This window comes from Lissotriton vulgaris, chromosome 5 (genome assembly GCF_964263255.1).
Source record: "Lissotriton vulgaris chromosome 5, aLisVul1.2, whole genome shotgun sequence".
Classification (NCBI taxonomy): Eukaryota; Metazoa; Chordata; class Amphibia; order Caudata; family Salamandridae; genus Lissotriton; species Lissotriton vulgaris.
In genome coordinates this window covers 1987166312-1987185632 of record NC_141693.1, presented here as the reverse complement: position 1 = coordinate 1987185632, position 19321 = coordinate 1987166312, and the positions used below count along the sequence as shown (strand labels likewise).

The 19321-nt window shown below is 43.7% G+C and overlaps 1 protein-coding gene across 1 annotated transcript in view; it reads left to right on the top strand.

Annotated features, from left to right (window-relative positions):
• ADAMTS13 (ADAM metallopeptidase with thrombospondin type 1 motif 13) overlaps window positions 1-19321 on the top strand; it is a 251929-nt gene that overhangs the window by 179613 nt on the left and 52995 nt on the right. The window contains exons 27-29 of the mRNA XM_086924723.1: window positions 4824-5169; window positions 13597-13743; window positions 15620-15796. Of these exons, the coding sequence (XP_086780849.1) occupies window positions 4824-5169; window positions 13597-13743; window positions 15620-15796 (670 nt within the window). The remainder of the gene's footprint in view (window positions 1-4823; window positions 5170-13596; window positions 13744-15619; window positions 15797-19321) is intronic.

Here is a 19321-nt window from a genome sequence, read left to right as displayed (position 1 = left end):
GCTTAAGGAGCTGAACAGACGTCCCTCTGCGAAGACATCCAGCAGATTCCAGCTGCCCGCGGACGCTGTCCCCCCTCCTTCCTCGACGCGCTGAAGAAAGCCGCTGCCTTTCTCGTGCAGAGAAATCCAGTCCCGGCGCTTCCGGTTTACCCTCGCGGGTGACTGGGATATCGAGAGAGACCCCTGAAGGAGATACCAATCCTCCATCATTCTATTCAGAGGTATGGTGTTGACTAAACCCTTAGACGAGAATTCTTGAAACAAACCTTGGCAAAACCAACTTAACTTAAAGCTACTTACTTACTCCCCTTTCACGTGTTAGGCTTAGGTCAGGCACACTGGGGTAGGCTTAGTTAGAAGCACCAGTTGAGTATGTTAGCCTAATGTATATATGACTGTATATATGTTTTATTACTTTTAAACCATTGTATGGCTAAGAAACCATATCAATGCTTTTACAGTTCTATTTCACAATACTTATCTTACTGTACGTACTTTTTATAATAACAATTATTGCAATTGTGGCAATACATTTCTCTTGTACGAGAAGAAAGACTGTTCAATAAATGTTACCCTTTATTGATACACGCCCGTCTCTCTATTCTCTACATCTCGTGAAAGTAAACTGCACTAGACTGACTGAGTGAAATCCATGTCTATTGTTTCACACGACCCTAGAGATTGACTCTTGATCTGAGGAGCAAAGTTGTCATGTTGCACGGTTGTTGGAAAACTGAATCCCTTCTTGTCTGTGCCAAGGAAGCTGATCACTCCCTATGCAGAGAAGAAAGTTTCCAGTGACCTCTGAGCTAGTTGGTAACACAACCCAATTAAGTTTAGCATAGTCAGTGGAGGCCTGGAATATCCGCAGTTCCACGTCGATACTACTGTTTATGTTATTCCAATGCGCAGGGCCTAGTGGGAAACTAGGAACTACACTACAGGTGAAGATATAAAAGTCGACGTTTCAACCCCCGAATGGCGTAGGTTGAGTTCCACCTTACTATGGGGTCTTCCTCAGGACTAGAACGTGAAGTGGGGTGGGAAGGGGCACCAGAAAGTCGCCATATTGTGGGGCTGAGTCAATAAAGGAAGGTTGGGCCTTAGGCTCCCATTGTGAGAGAGCGCGCTAACACCTGATCAAAGGTATGCACAATTACTTAGGTGAAGGCAAGAAATCGCTCCTAGGTGATACAAAGGTTCCAGGAAAAAACAGCCCGTGACTCAATCGCTGAACCAGACGTCAGCCCTCCAGAGTAGATCACGGAGAGTGCAGGCGGGCCCGCAAAAATAGCTTATATATGTGTGTACATTCAGCACGTGTCCCTGCAGCCGCTGGATGCTGACTTTGGTCAAGGTTGTCCTGAATGTGCAATGCCAAACAGCCACGGGGAGATACTCTGACAGGGTCGCAGAGGGTGTTGAAGCGAGGGAAGGGCAGAACCTCATGATAGGCTGTTGCATACATTACATGCATGAGTTCAGGTAGTTTTATTGTGTGGTTGTGTTTGCTCAGAGAAGTTGATCTTGTGTTCAGTGGGTGGCTCGAAGTCAGGTGTTTGGTTCATGTGTGCTCGGTGTGGTATTTGATTGTGCCTCGTGCTGCTTCTTGGACCATGAGGTTCTATATTGTGTTGGCTGCTTTGATTGAAGTCTTTCAGGTTTTGATGTGTATGAGGGTTCAGGCCATTTGAAGCTACATGAAAGTGTGTAGAAGAGTGGATGTGTGAAGAGTCGTAAGCCTGCAGTAGGACTTTGCTGCTGTGGTGGATCACACAAGGAAAGTGTACGAGTGCGCTGTGTAAGCCACTGCAGTGAATGGCCTCCACTGTACATCCAATGAGAACCAGGAAGAGCCTCCCTCGTCCCGGGCAGGAAAAGGAATCACCGCCATTTTAGTTTTGCTGCATTTTTTCACACCTGATATCTAACAATATTCTGGGGGGTCATTATTTATGAATGCCATTGAAATGACCACTTACAAGGTTTACTGTGATAATTTGTTATAATATACCGATTCTGGTTTTCCTGTGCCAGAATGTGCATGTCCCTGTATTTACTAGGCCTTATTCATTCTGATTAATGTCAGCAGGTTTGACCTGCTGAGAGTTGTCTGAGTAAAAATCCAGCTGTCAGAGTTTATTGATAAAAATCTGACAAACTCCTAATTCTCAAATCCAGGCAAACATGGGTTTGCACAGGTGTCGGAATGTAACGAGCCACTGGTACTTGAGGCATAAGTGTCCTTACAGGGAACACTCATGAATGGCGGTGGAGCCATATGCTAGATATGTCTGATCACAGGTAGCCCACTGCCTTCATCCAGTACTCTCTCTTGGTCAGTAGAAAGAGATTTTGTGCCATGCACTTGTTGCGGAAATGATAAATATCCTATAGCGAATGATCAGAGGCGACCCAGGACCCACAGTGTGGACTCGATGCTTCTAGCCAATGGGAAAGAAAGGACCAATCAGCTTGGGAGCCATAACATGAAGGTATGGCTAGCATAGATTTAGAGGAGGCTCATAAGTATTAATCCAGAACTGCAGGGGGGCAATCCACCAGCTTGCACTGGTTACTGGCAGTCTGAGTCCCTTGGTCCAGCCAAGACTTTAGATGGATGGGACAAGGCAAGAGACGCCCAACAATGTGGTGAGCCATACATCATGAGAGTAGGACTGAATGCCAAGCTTTTATTAAAAAAAATATATAATCTATGGTTTCTAAGCTATAAGTGAGGAGGAGCCAAGGGCATATAAGGGTTTACCAGTCACCAGGAAAAGTATTGCATAGTGTCCTTTCAGGTACTGTATGTCCCCACCTAGGTGAAACAGAAGAGCAGGATAAGGGTATATAAGTGCTCCATATGCCCCTTCAGAAGTGACAGAGGACAGTCCACAACTTGTGCTCATTAAAACCATCGGGAGAAGGACTTTTAAGAAGCTGTGGCCTGATTCACATAAGTAAACTGAGACAAAATCCTAACTTTATGACTTTCGGTATTCACAAAAGGCATTTAGGAGTAGTAAAGTTAGGAATCCTAACTTTACTACTCCTAAATGCCTTTTGTGAATACCGAAAGTCGTAACGTTAGGATTTTGTCTCAGATTACTTTTGTTAATCGGGCCCTCTGTGTCTGCCTGGAGGGAGGGGGAGTTCGGACACATGACTAGCAGGTAACCTGCTCCATACTATTATCTTATCTGTGTTACCAGGAATACAGTGTCAGTCTCTTCAAATCTGCTCCAGGTTGTGCTTACAAACCATGAAACCGAATGCATCTACCTTGTTTGGGATTGATGAACCACATGGTCTGATATAGCAACGGGTCCTTGTTATGCCTCAATGCAGGTATTCCTCTAAAAAGAACAGCAGCCCTCACCCTCTACTAGTGGCATGCTTCATCATCCAGTTCCTCCGCACCACAGCTGTATTATAGGTCCGTGGTGGGCTCCCATTGGAACCATTAGTGGCTGTCTCACATCAGAACAGTTACTGATTAACTATAGAGTATTGTATTAGAGCTTCTAACAGTCCTTCAACTCAGGATATGAAACCCTGACCCAAAATAAAATGCATCAGGGATGATATCAACATTTTAACTGTTTGCCATCTCTCTGTGGCATGATTACAATTATAATTCAGTAGAGATTGTGTCATGCATCTCTATGTAGTCAGCTACATGTTTCTGCCCTCTCTAATGGCCAGAGACATTCATCAGGACAGGTTACATAGCTCAGTTGTACATAGCTAAATTGATCCCTACCAATTCGTAATAGATGTTGTTACTTCGGAAGAATGGGTAAAGGAAGAAAAGAAAGAGTCCAACTTATCTTGTGAGCTGTACAACGCAGGAAATATTGGCCCACCTTTCTTGGTCACCTGACCTAATGTGATTTAAAAAAATACAGAGGTCACACGTATTTCATTATCACTTTTAAGTCAAGAGACCCCGAACGGAGAGGCGATTTTCCCTCCGCTGTACAGCACATTACTGTTTGTATTGTACAGAAAGAGCTTTGTAACTTTTGTACTTGAAACATTGACAAGAGACAAGAGTCCAAAATATTGGTGTCAGGAACTCTCCTCAGATGATTGTGTGATGATAGTTTCTCCATTGTCCACATGTAATAGCCTCTGTTTTGGAACAGTTCATTGGGTGGTTGGTCATCATTGGATTCTCAATGACATGGAGTTTTGCAGATTCGAATTCCCCCAGAGTTTCGAGAGTTATGATAATCTGTGTGCAAACAGCATAGCTGTATCAGGTTCTTTTGAAGGAAAAGATGAGTTCCTGGTAGTGATGTCAGAGAAATGTTGACCTGAACTGGAGAGATAGCTGAGCTTTGGGATCTCTGGACTGTGTGGTGAAACAGGTTGGGTTGAATGGGATAGTCATACAACGCTGTGGCTGCATTAGAGACAGGAGTAGATTCCGCCTAGGAACCTGCAGAGGAAGAATTTCAGAACAATCATAAGAGAATAAGGAAATATGGGCCATATGTACAAATATTATTGTTTATGACTACTTGGTTGCAATGTTCTCCTTCCTAGCTGGTTCAAGTTCAGCTTCAACATTCACATCAACAACAGACTTCAGATATGCGAGCACAACCCCTGCATTGTAAGGTTCAAGCAGACGCCTGTATTTTCATGCTTTCTCTTCTGTAACCTCTTTCCAATTGCTCAGTGGGGTCTTACCTTATTTTTGTATTGCACTTTACGTCAATGTCCTAAAATCTATTTATTTAAATTTACTCTTGTGATTGTAAACTGCCTTATTAGGACGTGTAATTCCCTGATTTGTTGTTTTTCCTCCTAAGTGTTCAGTAACGTGTGGAAATGGGGTACAGAGCCGACAAGATTTCTGCATCAATTCGAAGACCCGCCAGGAAGCGAACCCGATCTTCTGCAGCAACTCCCCGAAGCCCATCACATTACGTGGCTGCTTTATTGGGCCCTGTGGCAAGCTACCTGCACCGAGCAGCCACCCTGACTCTCAGCGCCAAGGGTCCACTGTGGGTCCACCCACGATGACCTCTGTGGCACAGATTAACACAGAACAGCCACGTAAAAGTTTGGTGATGTCCACCGGTCCTGGTATTACTGAACCTCCGACTCAGCGCCCCACAGAGCCTCCTAAATCCACAGACCAGGATGAAGATGGCAGTTATGTACCGATTAAATACTTTCTATTGTTATATATAAAAATCTGTGATAAGACTGTAGTGTTCTTTTACTATGCTTTGAATCCTATGTCAAAATATTGTGGAAAAAAATCAGACATAAAAAATTGAAGATGCAATAACTTTATTATTTTTAAATAATAACATTAACATACATTTTTATCCAACTTGTAAGGGACTCTGTATTACTGAAATACCACCTTATGATAATGGGAAAAACCAGTGATAGTCCTTTCTGTTGTAATTATAAAGACTAAGGGTCACATGCATCAATGTAGGCTTTTGCGATTCCTTAATTGTGATTATTGAGGAATCGCAAATAAGGTATCGTAAAAGCCTATGTATGTAGTAATAGCTATAAATATAGCGATTCCTAAACATTCCTTAATTGCGACTCGCAATTAAGGAATGAATGAGATATTGCATGCGCAATTTGCGAGTACCCAATAGGTACTCACAAATTGGGCATTCAATTTCAAGGTTGTCAAAAGGACACCCTGTGCACCCCTGAAATTGATCTGTGCACACATGTTGCGCACACATAAATAAATAAGACTACAACTTTGAAAAAGGCACAGTTTTCGCTATTTACCATCTGGTATAATTTCTTGGTAAATAGCAGACCCAAATAGCATAATCGCTATTTTAAAAGGCATCTTGCATTGCATTTAAGCAACTGCAATTTGTGATTTTTGCATTTGGGATGATGCATCCCAAATGCAAAAATACCAGTTGCAGTGAGGAATTTCATAAGAATCTACCCGTTTGCAACCGGTTTTTGCCTTGATGCATGTGCCCCTAAGGGCCTGAGTTTGGTGGTGTGGGAGCGGGCCGCCACGCCATTGCCCCGCTCCCACACTACCAAACAGGTCTGTCAGCCGCCTGCCAGATTATGAGTTTCCTCGTGGTGTGACAGGAGGTCCTTCGGCATTCCCAAGGCGATGCCTTCTAAAATGACACTGCAATGGGAACTCCAAAGCTTGTACCTGCACGGAACGAAATGCACAATGTTGTACATTTCGTTCCCTGCAGGAACGGTGGGTGCACGCATACATAGTGGCACAACATGTGCCCCCTGCATGCACCCCCTTGCATTGGGGCCCATAGGGGCCCCCAGAGTTACCTAACTGCTACCATTTCCACGGCAGCCTCACCGCCGTGGAAAGGGTTGCAGTGAGGAATTTCATGATATGCTTGGCGATGCCGCAGCGGCAGCACCAAGCAAAGTGCAGCCTCAGCCCTCTGCGCCACTGCGAAGGATCGCGGATCCCTGGTGTTTGCGGCGGGCCCAAAATAGTCCGACCGCCGTACTCGTAATATGGCGGTCATACCACTGGAGTAGCAGTCCATGACCACCACTGCACCTCCACCACGGGCTCGTGGTCAGCCAGACCACCAAACTCATAATCAGCCCCTAAACAATTGCAACTAGGATTGCCAAATTAAGATTAAATAAATGTAATTATTAAATATTGCCTTATTTGAAAATATGAAAACTTAAAAATTACCCAAAAACTAGATCTATATATGTTGCTGTGATATTATCTTTTTTAGTACACAAATAAAGTCCGGTGTATAAATATCAGGAAATCGTAAAATACAATGGCACAATGAGGTTCATCTGTATATTTAAGATATTTCTACTTTTCTCCTAAGCCAAGTAATTAAGGGTAGCTAGTAGCATCAACTCTGGCAGTGCTTAAATTGTACAAAAAAAAAAGAAATGCCATAGCCCTCTTCAGGAGGCCACTGCAGCCTGCACCACCCACTTTCCCTGCTAGCGCTGCCAATGACGGTACCAACACAACTACTAAACATCACACTCAAGTGTGATAATTCAGACTATCCCAGGCCAAAAATGGCATAGAATAGTCTTAATTGTCGCTTTTACAATACATTGGATTATTAAGAAATGTTGTGTTCATCTCATAACTAGACAGACAGATCCACTATATGATAAACGATTATTTGTGGCGGTGTTGAGAATTAAGTGCCGGTGCCAAGTACCGACAATCCACTAACTGAAATTAAGCACTGACACTCTGGGCTTCACTTGAGCGAAAGCCAGCTTGTGCTTCTTTTAAAATGTTGTACGGTTCTAGGTATGCACTCAGATTTTTCCAATGGTAGCTTGTGCGGCGGGCTGAAAACGCCTGCAGCATTAGCTCCCGTAGAAAACAGGATGTTTCAAAATGTTTAGTGCCCCCCAGGCATTAAATGAGGCACCAAATGAGGACCCAGCGGAGGGACGGATGCCCTGCTAGGGCCCCCAATGTCACTTTCCGACAGCCTTTCCATGTTGGAAAGGCCGCCATGGAATGGCTGTCGGAAATTGACATCATAATCCAAAAGGCAGAAATGCCATCCTTAAGGGATTGTGAGAAGTTTCCGACTGACCGGCGTGCAGACAGAGGCAGCATCGTTCGGTCCCTCCGACTGCTGCCTCCGACCGCACACATCGTAATGCGTCAGTCGGACCTCAGCAGTAGATGCCGATCAGACAGTTGGTTGCAGTCCGACCAATCTAGATATTAGGCATCGTAATTACGCCTTTGTGTCAGTGATATTTTTTTGCCCAATATTTTTGTACTTAATAAGTATAGGAGCAAGATATTGCGGTAAATGTAAATCCATATTTGTAAAGCGCAAACAACTCACCTTTATGGATCTCAAGGTGCTGGAGGCCATTGTGGAAATTAAGTGTGCTATTGCCCAGACTCACATGGTGCTGAGCTACTGCAAGAGCCAGTGATCGAACCGTGAACCCTGTGCTCCGAAGTCAGCTGCCATGGCCGCTGCACCACACCTCTCCACTGACATTTTTACACAATGTTGTTTACCACAATATTGTGTCAGTGATCCCTTTTGTATATCTTTAATTATTTATTTTATTTTAATTTTATTTAAGGAGTTTCATATAGCGGTGACACGACCTGAGGCGTATCAGTTAGTCTGCATTCTCTCTCTCTGTCTTTTTGCCTGTCTTTCAAAGTCCTAGTTTCTTAATTTGTCTCCTTCTGTACTTCTGTGTGTCTTTCATTATGTCTGTCCTTCTATTTATGTCAAGTAGTGTGCCTCTATCTTCTTGTCTGTCTATCTCTTGGCCTCTCTGTCTCTATGTCTGCCTCTTTTAGGTCTCTGTTTATCTGCTTCTCTCTACTGGGCGGCCTGTTTGTCTGTCTCCTGCAATGTCTCTTAACTGCCTCTCTCTATCTGCCTATTTACTTGTCCGTCTGTCTGTTGCTGTCTGCTCACCCACCCAGGTCTAACTAGCTGGATCTTTGCCAGACCTCCTAAATGTATGTTTGTCTATCAGTTTGTGAACTGCGTGGTTGTCTTTCATATCTTATTTCATGTTCATTAATAGATTTCTTTATCAAGATGTGCACCATTCTTTTTATCTGTCATTGATCCTGCAACCATTGGACCCTCAGTTGATGCTGCTCTTCTTTACCTTATCGTGTGCCCCACTCGTAGCCCGCTATGTACATGTTGATTGTATTACTTGCCTTTGACCCCTTTGTCTTGTAATCATGAGATTATTCTTGTTTGTTTTTCCTACTTGATGTCGATATTGCATTTATTACCTTCCTTCCATCCTTTTGTAAAGCGCTCTGATATCCTTCGGAATCTTGTTCGCGCTATTTACAACTTTATAAATAAATAAATAAATCAGAGCACTTTACAGCAACATAAACAACAGATATCAGAAACAAAGTTCAGGGACATTTTTCACAAACAAACCTCGTTTCACAAATCCCTCACTTTGTGTTTTATGTTCTGTATGTATGTGGTAAATATGACGTTGTATGATTCTGATGAATGAGTCTGAATTCAATTGTGTAGTTTGTAAGCCTTTGCATTGTTTGCACATGCCTTCTAACACCCCTATGTATATATTCACACATTGGTTTTAGCAGTAGGAGCTCTCCCCTCCTCCCTTGTGTAATTGTAAAAAGGAGGTAGTGTTTACTTTAGTTGAGAATTGTGAAACATTAATGTCTGATATTAAAAACCAAAAAGGAAATAATTATATTTCAAAAATAAATAAAATACTTTTTGAGATATATTTCAGGACTGAAAGAGTGGTCTATCAAGTTGAGGACGTGGTACTCACCTTGGGTGTTCTTAGAGAAAAGAATTGAGCAGTATTGGCATTTGTTTTGTTGTTTATGATTGTGGCGTAGCCTTACTGCGCTTAAGCCAAACCCTTTTTTGTTCTTGACTCCAGAGTCTCTCAGCGGCTCTTACTTGTCTTATTCCAGAATTGAAGTCATTGTTGAACCAGGATCTTGAAAGGGTGTATCTGACCCTTTTGAGTTTCAGCTGGGCTAGTAGGTCAAGGGCAGTTTACATCGTCGAGTTGTAGAGGGTAGTGAGCTCATCGTATTGAGGTTGTCTGTGGTAGGCGGGAGTAGGGATGAAATTATTTCTTCCATGTCAGTTAGAGGGATTGGATTGAGGTTTCTACGCCATTGATGGGTAATCCAAGATCTGTGCTGTAGCTTGGTTGATGTCAAACAGAATGATGTGGTGGTCTGAGCAGTTGATTGGGATAATGCTGTTTATGGGAGAGGATGTGGCCTAACGGCTAGAGCAGTCGACTTCAAATCTGGGGAACTGGGTTCGAGTCTCGGCAACCATACTCAATACCCTGTGATGCTCGGCAAATCACTTAATCTCTCTGTGCCTAACAAATATGAATGTGTCCGTCTGTAATGCAACTGGCGCTCATGTAAAGCACTCTGATACCTTCGGATCAAGTTTGCGCTACATAAAACTCTGAAATAAAATAAAAAAATAAAAATGCTTATTAATTTGTTTTGGGCTATGATAGCATCTAAGGTAGAGCCTTTGTTTTGGGTTTGTCCCTTGCAGCGTTGGGTAAGATGTTTGCTGAATAGGAGTTTGTTTAATGACTGTATTAATTTGTATTTTTTGTTATTGCAGTAGAGATTGAAGTCACTTAGGATTATGTTGTTGAGTTAGAGAGAGAGCAGTGCATTTGTAGGTCAAATGGTTGTTCCCCGAAGGCAGGCGTGTTTCCTGTTAGGTGGGAGATGTGATGACATTTCGTTACTGTATTGTCTTTTCGCTTTAGGTTTGTGCTGAGGTATTCGAATGTTGTATAGGAGAAGGTTTTAGTTTCAGTCATTGTAATGCTATTCTTATGTATGATGGCTTTGCCACTGCTGCAATGGTCTATATTGTCCTTCTTCATGATGGAGGAACCTGGGGGCACTGGGAGGTCAAGGTTCAGATAGGAGGACTATTCGTTGAGAGAAGTTTCAGTGACGAACGCAATGTCAATGTCGTATTGCAGGATGACTTCATCCTACTTTGTTGCGTGTTTAATTGCTGATCTACAGTTTAGGAGCATGCAGTTTACTTTGTTGCTGGTAGTGTGGTTTTGGAAGGGGGGAGCCAAAGGGATTTTGGTGCATTTTGATGGTGGGCTTGTAATCCTAGATGGGTTGATGCCTCTGCCAATTGCGGTGAATTTAAATTAGGATTCAGTGATTCACTTCTCCTGTAAATCACATTTGATTTTTTTAACAAATGTGACTTGTTGACGAAGGTATCTGTAGAATTTTTTTGTGCCATCTTGAAAATTACTAATCAATTTACATTCGCGATTTTTTTTTTTTTTGCGGGCACCATAAAAAGAGTTCAGCCTCAGGAGGCATAAAAACACGAATACCACACTGGGAATAAGTTCAGAAAACGTAGAGTGATTCACAAGTTACAACATAGTAATGCAAGCTGCCATTTGAAGTAGGGGATTCATTATCCATTTTGTGAAAACATTGTGAAGTGAATTTGCTTCATAGCTTTCTCAAATGATTTAAAAAAAGACAGAAAAGGTGTGAAGCAGGAAGGTAAAGACAAAAGACACAGAGGGGAGCCAAAGGTCGTGCCCAGCCAGAATATGGCTCAGGTGGCTGGTGGGGTGCAGAGCCTGGCTACAAGCTATGTACAACAGGGTCGGAAAAAAAATCTTTAGGCTGTCCTGTTTTTAGTTTTTGGGGATTTTAGTGGTGTCTTATCAGCATTTTTGAAACTTTTTTAAATCAGTGTTTATTCACCTCCCTAACCCACAAGATAGACAAAAATTGTGTTTTTCTGTTTTTTCAAAACATGTTGTTCTTTTTTGGTGATGTTTTTTAAAGCACATATTTAATTTATAGGAGAAGCAATGCAGGGTATGTAGTGTATTTCCATTGGCAATGTAACCAATGAACTTATTTTAGACTGTGTTAAGCATAGTAAGGCTCCTCGGCTCCACCCCCTCGGCCTTGGACAACTCCTGGCGGCCGACCGCACTGGGTACAGCACCGACACCCATCGACCACGCACACAAACTGGGGTTCATCTTTGACTCTATTCTCTCCATGATAAAGCAGGTCAACGCCGTCTCGTCCTCCTGCTTCAACACCCGCCGCATACTCCGTAAGATCTACAGATGGATCCCCTCCAAAACAAGAAGAACGGTCACCCGGCCCTCGGCAGCAGCAGGTTGGACTACGGAAACTCCCTCTACGCAGGAGCCTTGGCCAAACTCCGGAAACAACTACAATGCATTCAGAACGCCTCTGCTCGCCTGACCCTAGACATCCCCCGCTGCAGCCACATCACACCCCACCTGAAAGACCTGCAAAGGTGCCCCGTCAACAAGATGATCACCTTCAAGCTCCTCACCCATGCACACAAGGCACTCCACGACACCGGACCAGCATACCTCAACAAATGTCTCACCTTCTACACCCTAACCACCAGCTCCGCTCCGCCAACCTCTCCCTCGCCACCGTCCCCTGCATCCGAAGAGCGACCTCCGGCAGTAGATCGTTCTCCCACCTCACCGTCAAGACCTGGAACACCCTTCCCACCCTACTTTGGCAGATCCAGGAACTGCTAACCTTCAGAAGACTACTCAAGGCCTGGCTATTCCAGCAGTAGCAGCATTTCCCCCCCCCCTCCCTCATCCCCCAGCGCCTGGAGACCCCCACGGGTGAGTAGCGCACTTTGCAAATGTTCTGATTGATTGATTGATTGATTATTGCTCTCTCACTCACATCTTAGTACCACTTTTCACCGCTCATTACCTCTCACACTTACTGTGTCAGGGCTCTGTATAGTTTACAGAACTATTAATGGGCTAATGGATTTAAAGAGAAAGGGGGAGATTTACTAAGCTATTGCGCCATGTTTGGGTTCAACTGGGTAAAAGGCTTAATCTTACTCTCAGCCAGACAGAAGGAACTTCCTCTTCTAATTTTCCGCAAGTCCAATTGTGGTCTAAGGTCCTGGGGCAGAGATGCTTTTCATGTAGTGTTCTGTAACCAGCGATCGGTAATGAGTTCTAACCCAATAGTAAAAATACATCCCATTGGCTAACGCACTCCAATGCAGCAGTTGTATGTTTTACCGCACACAATCCTAGAAAAGTCAGATCTCTGGTTCTTTCAAGATGGCAAGACCCTGTGTCATGCCACCATGTGAAGCTCTGCCCTTCCACACAGAGGCTGCCTTGTGGAAATGAAGGAATGCGCCTAGAAAATTATCCGGACTGAATCTGGCTGGGAGTAGAGCAGCTTCAAAGGTGCTTCTTGTGTTGTTATCCATGAATATGCCACTCTGGATGGTTCTTACCAGTTGCTTGTAAGGGACATTTGGTCCTCCTGTCACTCCCCTCTTCCACATTGTCAAGATAATAAGAATGAATTAATTATTTCTTTGGCCCTTCTTGCCAGCAGGCCCAGGCCTTTTGTACTTTTCCAGACAGTTATTTCAAACCTCTTCAAGGAGCTAACCACTGGCACTGAAGGAGGCAGAGCCTAGTAGAACTGAATGAATAGCTTCCAGGTCTTCAGAGAGAAACAAAAGTTCTACCATATTTGCATGTTATTTTGCAGAAATCCATGTTATAAATATTTGACTTGTATTACAATGCTGCTTGTAAGGTCTCTCTTGCTATTTCCTAATCTGAAATGAAGAAAATAATTTGCAAATTGTGACTTACCCAAAAAAAGCCTACCATAATCAATGCATTAAATATTTGTGTTTTTATCCTTTCGCTGAAGTGGAATACCAATCTAGATATTAGGCATATCCTACTTTTGGACATTTTGCACTCACACTATGTGGGTTTCAGGCCATTACATATCACTTAACTAATGTAAAAAATAGTTTCCATACATGTTTAAAAGATTCCTTTGACTAGAGTCTGAGGTAGCCCTGCTCATATCAGTTCATACTTTCTGTTTTAGTTACTCTAAAATTGGATACCGTATCATTCATGAACCTCCTTCATGTGGTATTCATAGCATTCTGTAAGTCTTAGCCTTCAGCCTTTATCCATCAGAGCTGCTACCAGGAGGCCTCTGTTCTTACTGCTGCTTCTCTTTTACAGGCATCTGCGGCAGCCTTTTTCTTAACTCTACCGGAATCGTGAACACCACCTCGCTGGAGATACCCGACTGCGTATTTACTATTGCACGACCGCTGGGTGAAATCATAATAGTGAAAGTGCTGTTCAGCTCCTTGAATTGCAGTGCAGGTAGGTCTTGCATGCTGAGTGCGGGTAAATAGGAGCGCCTGCCAGTGAGTAGATACCCAAGGGCTCAGTTGAAGAACACACTTCAGTTATCATGATTTTCCGTGGAATCTACTGTATATCCATATGGAGCATCAATGTCCTCTCCCAGGACCCTGTAAGGATTCTCCAGCCATCGGCCACCATTCCCCTAGAACATGGTATCCCAATAAGAAAGACTAAAACTGGAATCTAATGGAATTAGGACATTCTCTTTAGGAATGCAAGAGTTTGCTGATTCATTTATGCAGCCACTTCAAAACAGTAGAACTTTTTAATGCATGTCCTGTATTAGTCATTCCTCCTCAGACGTCTTAAGGAAACTCAGTTGAATGACACTGCTGGAAATAGTATTTTGGGAATGTGGGCAATATTGATCAGAATTAAAAGGATTTTCTAGGGATTAAGACAACCCCATCCTCTCGGATCATCAGGAAGTAGCTGAGATGGGCCTGTAGGTTCTGTATTTATTGACAACCCTGGATCTCTGCAGATGATGGGCACAATTGTTGAGTTGATTGTTATGTTGTATATATTTGTTTTTACTTGTAAAACACACACTGACAACCCATTGCTTCTAGGTGCCAAAAACTTAACTGTGGTGCACATTGCAACAATGAGACCAATCAGTCTCTTGCATTGAGCCAGGGACAAGAATAGTAGTAAGTTAAGCATATTTGAAAGTTTAGCTCTCAGTTAAAAGGGCTCCCTTGCCTTCCTGATAAACAGGAGATGAGGCAAAGGTTTTAAGAAGAGAATGTTTAGGAACATGGCCTGCTCAGCTCTCCTCCCCTCCCAACTTATACTTGGGCCTGTGAATCACACACAAAGGCTGTGATTTCGGTCAAATCAGTCTCCTCTTCAGGGTTCTCTAGGATGAACCGGTGGAGGCACTTGGAGGCGAGGCAAGGTAATCTCATATTGTTGATACCAGGTTTGTCTTGCAGAAGTGAATTTGACGTTCTGCGCATAATCCAAAACCATTTTGTCATGATGGTGCAAAGACACTCTAATACAAACACTAAAAGCAAGTTGATTCCTTGATCGCATGCTCATAGTTCTCAGGTACTAGAAGAACACCTACTGAGGAAGAAAATGTCTAACAGCACTAAATGCAAAACCATGGAGCGCATTGTACTGGCCTGATAGGGTCTAAACAAATCCCTTATCGGTATTTCCTGAATCACATATAATATTTGCATTTCATAAACAAATTCATTTACACCCAATATACTCTCCTACACTAATTGTTTGTAAAAACATATCTACTGCAATCACTGTCCATGTATTTGCAATCACCAAAATGATATGTTTTGTTTGGCTGTTCAAATAATCTCTCAGTAAGCAATGTCACCAGGATCTTATAAATATCATAATGCAAAAAACAACCCCAGGCTTCCAGAGCAATTCATTTAGTGATGGACCCTGCACAATTTTCACCAAGATGTGTTAAATTTCCAGTATTGTTAGTCATTATCAAATATTAAGAGGTTCCACTAGATAGGTTGATCCTTTTGGTCTAGACAAACATTGAAGTAAGAAGCTGCATCTTTAACGGAGACAGGAGGCTACCCACCTTTACCTCAGAGGATGTCTTGAAGCCCTTTTGTCTTAGAATGAACAGGGTCTCCATATTTTCTAGCCGGAGAGTTTTTAGGAATGTCAAGGGCTATGATTTGGCGATTGTATTAACATTTAGCCTTATATAAGACCTCAGTAAAATAAAATGGTAAAACTGACCACAGGAAAGAGGCTTAGCTTTTAAACATGCCATAGGCATTGTGATGTTTGCTTGGGGAGGGTGTAGCTTCTAACAGGTGTTCACTGCTTGCCCTGGCAGGAGAACTGCTGCTATTCTATGGACGGTTTATGTGGCGAAAAACCTGTGCCCGACTCTCAGGTGTGACGGTGACATCAAAGACCAACACGCTGATGGTGAGGCAGCGACAACTGATGACCGGCAATGGTGTGGTGCTCCAGTACTCAAGCCTCGTTAACAGGTTAAAGCATTATCCAGGTAACACTTAGAACTTGATTCCTCTTTCTGATGTTCTTCTCTCAGATTTCTTTTATCAAGTTTCCTTTAAGAACCATAAGCCTAGCCCAGTCCATCCAAGAGTCTGCTCTCTATATGTCTTTAGACTATGCATCTTGCAATCTCCCTGTATGAAAATCTGTTTTATTGTCCGTGTCCACAGGATTCTTTCACTTGTATGTACCTTAATTGCTAGCAATGAGAGCATGCTGCATGTGGTCTATGCTTCTGGGGACGCGGAGACGGGTAGGTGCCGACACACAGTCCACACCCCGAAACTACAGTACGCTTCAATGCGGCTTCTCCGCGCCTCCTGATGTTGCTACATTTTTTCATTATGTAGATTGGATACAGAACAACATACATACACAAGGTAAAACCTAGGGGCACCAATCTTAGTGTGGGGTAGTTTGTCCACTACACATGTTTTTTTCATCCTGATTAAGGGCCGTAGATCTTTATCACCAGTTTAGGTGTGAAACATGTCGACTTTTCTGTGTGTGAAGGAGTGACCAGAGTCAGATTCCTCCCTATAGAAAACAGGAGATCCTTCCTACATGGTCTCAGCACCCAGACTACCAGGGTTCCTTTGAAGCCTCAAGGTAGCATTCACCTGCCAACAGGTTTGGATCCCTGGAAGGGTGCCCCCCTCATTAAAGTATAGTGCAGGATCTCCCTTACCAGTTTTAATCCTTTATCTCACACCTTACCACTTCACGAACCACCTCACCCGCACTCATCATACAGCGCCTTTAAAAAGATAACCGCCAAAGTGACCCTTCAGGGGACCGGTAGGGCGTTGCAGCACCAGCCTGACGAGGAGCACCGCCCTATGATGAAGCATGACATCCTCTAGGGGATGTGTGAGGGCAATATGAAGAGTCCAGCTGACCGTCTCGATCTAGTACTCTGACCCAGGGTACTCTCCACCCTTTGAGAGAGACACTTGGAGCATCAGGAGTGACGTACGTGATGTTTGCTATAGGTTCTATACGTTTGGACACCTGTGTTCACCAGTGGTGGTGTTTGCAACCAGGTCATTCGCCACATGAAAGTAACGCTGTATTTCTGGACAAAAAACATATTTGTTAAAACTCAATTGCTTTTAAAACCTACCTGAAAGGTTTTGTGGTGTTTTGGTGTTACAAAATGCTGTGTAGCCCCTGCTGTCCAGTTTGTAAAAACACGTCAAAGTCAATGTTGTACTGATGAAGTTGCTACATCCAGAATTGTTTTAGATGTAAAAAGCAGGGGCGGGCTTGAGCCTGGTGCAGACAGTTTGACCACCTTCCCTTGAAGATTTGCTGGCTGGGTTCATTTGTCAGCACTGACCCTGGTCACAGTGCATTGATTTTGCAAAGGCTGCCTGAGCCTTGGAGGAGAACCACACGAGAAGCGCGTGACTTGCTGAGACAATTGAGAATTTGGCTGTAGTGCTGAAGACAACAGAGCAGTAATACCTGGTGTTTGGGGGCAGTAGGATGGCGCTCAGAAGAAAGGAGTCGCACGTTCGCAGTGGCATACCTGGTGAGGACAGTGTGTTGCTTCACCTGTAGTGCTGGTCTTGAAGGGCAGCTTGGGAGTAGAGTGAACCCTCTGTTGACCTGTGTATTTTTAGGTTAAACCATGGGCAGCTTGTTTCAAGAATACCTCTGGTGGGTGGAACTCAGTGAACAGGCGCAGTGGGGAGGAATCCCTCGGAACTGCAGTACCTCTTCCAGGGCCTTGAAAGAGGCCTGTGTCACTGTATGTAATGTGGGCAAACTGTGGCACAACCATGGCTCGCGAGACCCAGAAAATGAGCACGCATGACGTCTTACGGTCACAGAGGAAATAAGTGGCAGTGGAATCAGCTGAGGAAGGAGCTAAAGAAGAGCCTCCTACAAGCGACAGAAAGAGATGCTTGGAGCCCTAGACAGTTTTATGAAGAACCTAGACAAAATGGAAACATTTATTCTGCAATGGAGGTGCTGCTTGATAGAGCTCAGGGCTGCTGGTGCATAGACAACTATGAAACATGTGGAAAACAAGGTATTTGACATTCAGATGGATGCTCTCCAGTATGGGAGCAATAGACTTTAGAGCCACAGTGACAGATGACATTAATTTGCTGGACAGTAAGGTTGAAAGGGATGCAAATGAGCAAAAAGCGACCAATATTGGCATCCGTAGATTTTTACCAGTGTCCCCCGATACTCCCATGACCGAAGTGGTGCGTTCCTTTTCTCAGAACACTTCATCATCCATCACTTGAAGTGAGGTTGTATGGAGGGCATCGCATACAGATGTTCTCTGACAGCAGTACGGTCATAGCAGTGCTTCGAGACATAGACCACCGGGAGTCCATCCTGTGGGTGGTGTCCTCAACAAGGGACTCTCAACAGAATGGTGACAGAAGTGTCCCTCTTCCTCAGATTTCAGGAACACGACACAATGAAGAGAAGCCTTATGGAGGCCCTTCGCTGGGAATTGTTGGACAAGGGCATAAAGTGAGCAACCCATTGAGACTGAAGTTCTGGCATGCTGGAAAGGGGCATTCTTTTTCTAACACTGATGTGCTGTGATCATTGATGGAGTAAGACAGCTGTTTGATTTAGTCTTCCTAATTATGGAATACCTACAATTTGACACCACATGATTTTGCCTCTGCTCTTTCGCGAGATGTTCGATGGCTGTCGAGGGAGGCCTATTCAGGTTTGTTTGGACTTTTCATATCAGATGTTGTATTTTGCTCATTTCCCCTGCATTCCTCCCCTCCACCCTCACTTTAACATGTTCCGTTCACATTCCTGCCCATCTTTTCCAGCTCCCTCTCTTCATACCCTGTCAAGCTGCTCTGCCACAGCATCTGAGCATACTATATGAAAATGTTTGCTGCTTGCATTGGGAAATTCTGCAGTGTGAAGTATTTTACCTTCATGGACTGTTTGTGAAATTATACATATTGTATTCTTTCAGGATACAAACGATTAAATCCTAAATGAAAAAAAAAGCTTTGAAATCTGTTTTATATTATGTCCTAAATCCTTCATCATATCTGCTTCATTTCAGCGCCTCTTTAATGCTGAATATCTACATTTTTTGGGGGGAATTTTACTGTATTGGAGTATTGTTGTTTTGGTGTAAATGTCCAGTATTTGTAAAGCGTGAACAATTACCCAAAGGTGTCAAGGCGCTGGGGGCCGTCGGGAAGATTAAGCGAGCTATTGCCCAGAGTCACATGGTGCTGGGCTGATCTGCCGCCGGCACCAGGGATCGAACCGTGAGCCCCCAGGTTCTGGAGTCAGTCGCCCTGGCCGCTGCGCCACACCTCTTCCACATGTGTTATTCCTACAATCACGTTCTCTGAGAGAATTCCAAGCCACCAAGGGTGATCCCAGGGATTCTTACAGAAATAGGTTTTTACATATAGGCATAGGGGTCGATTACGATTCTGTTCAAACGCACGTCCGACCGGCATTGTAGTGGTAGCGGGACCGCGTAACAAGGAGTCGGAGGTCCCGCTTC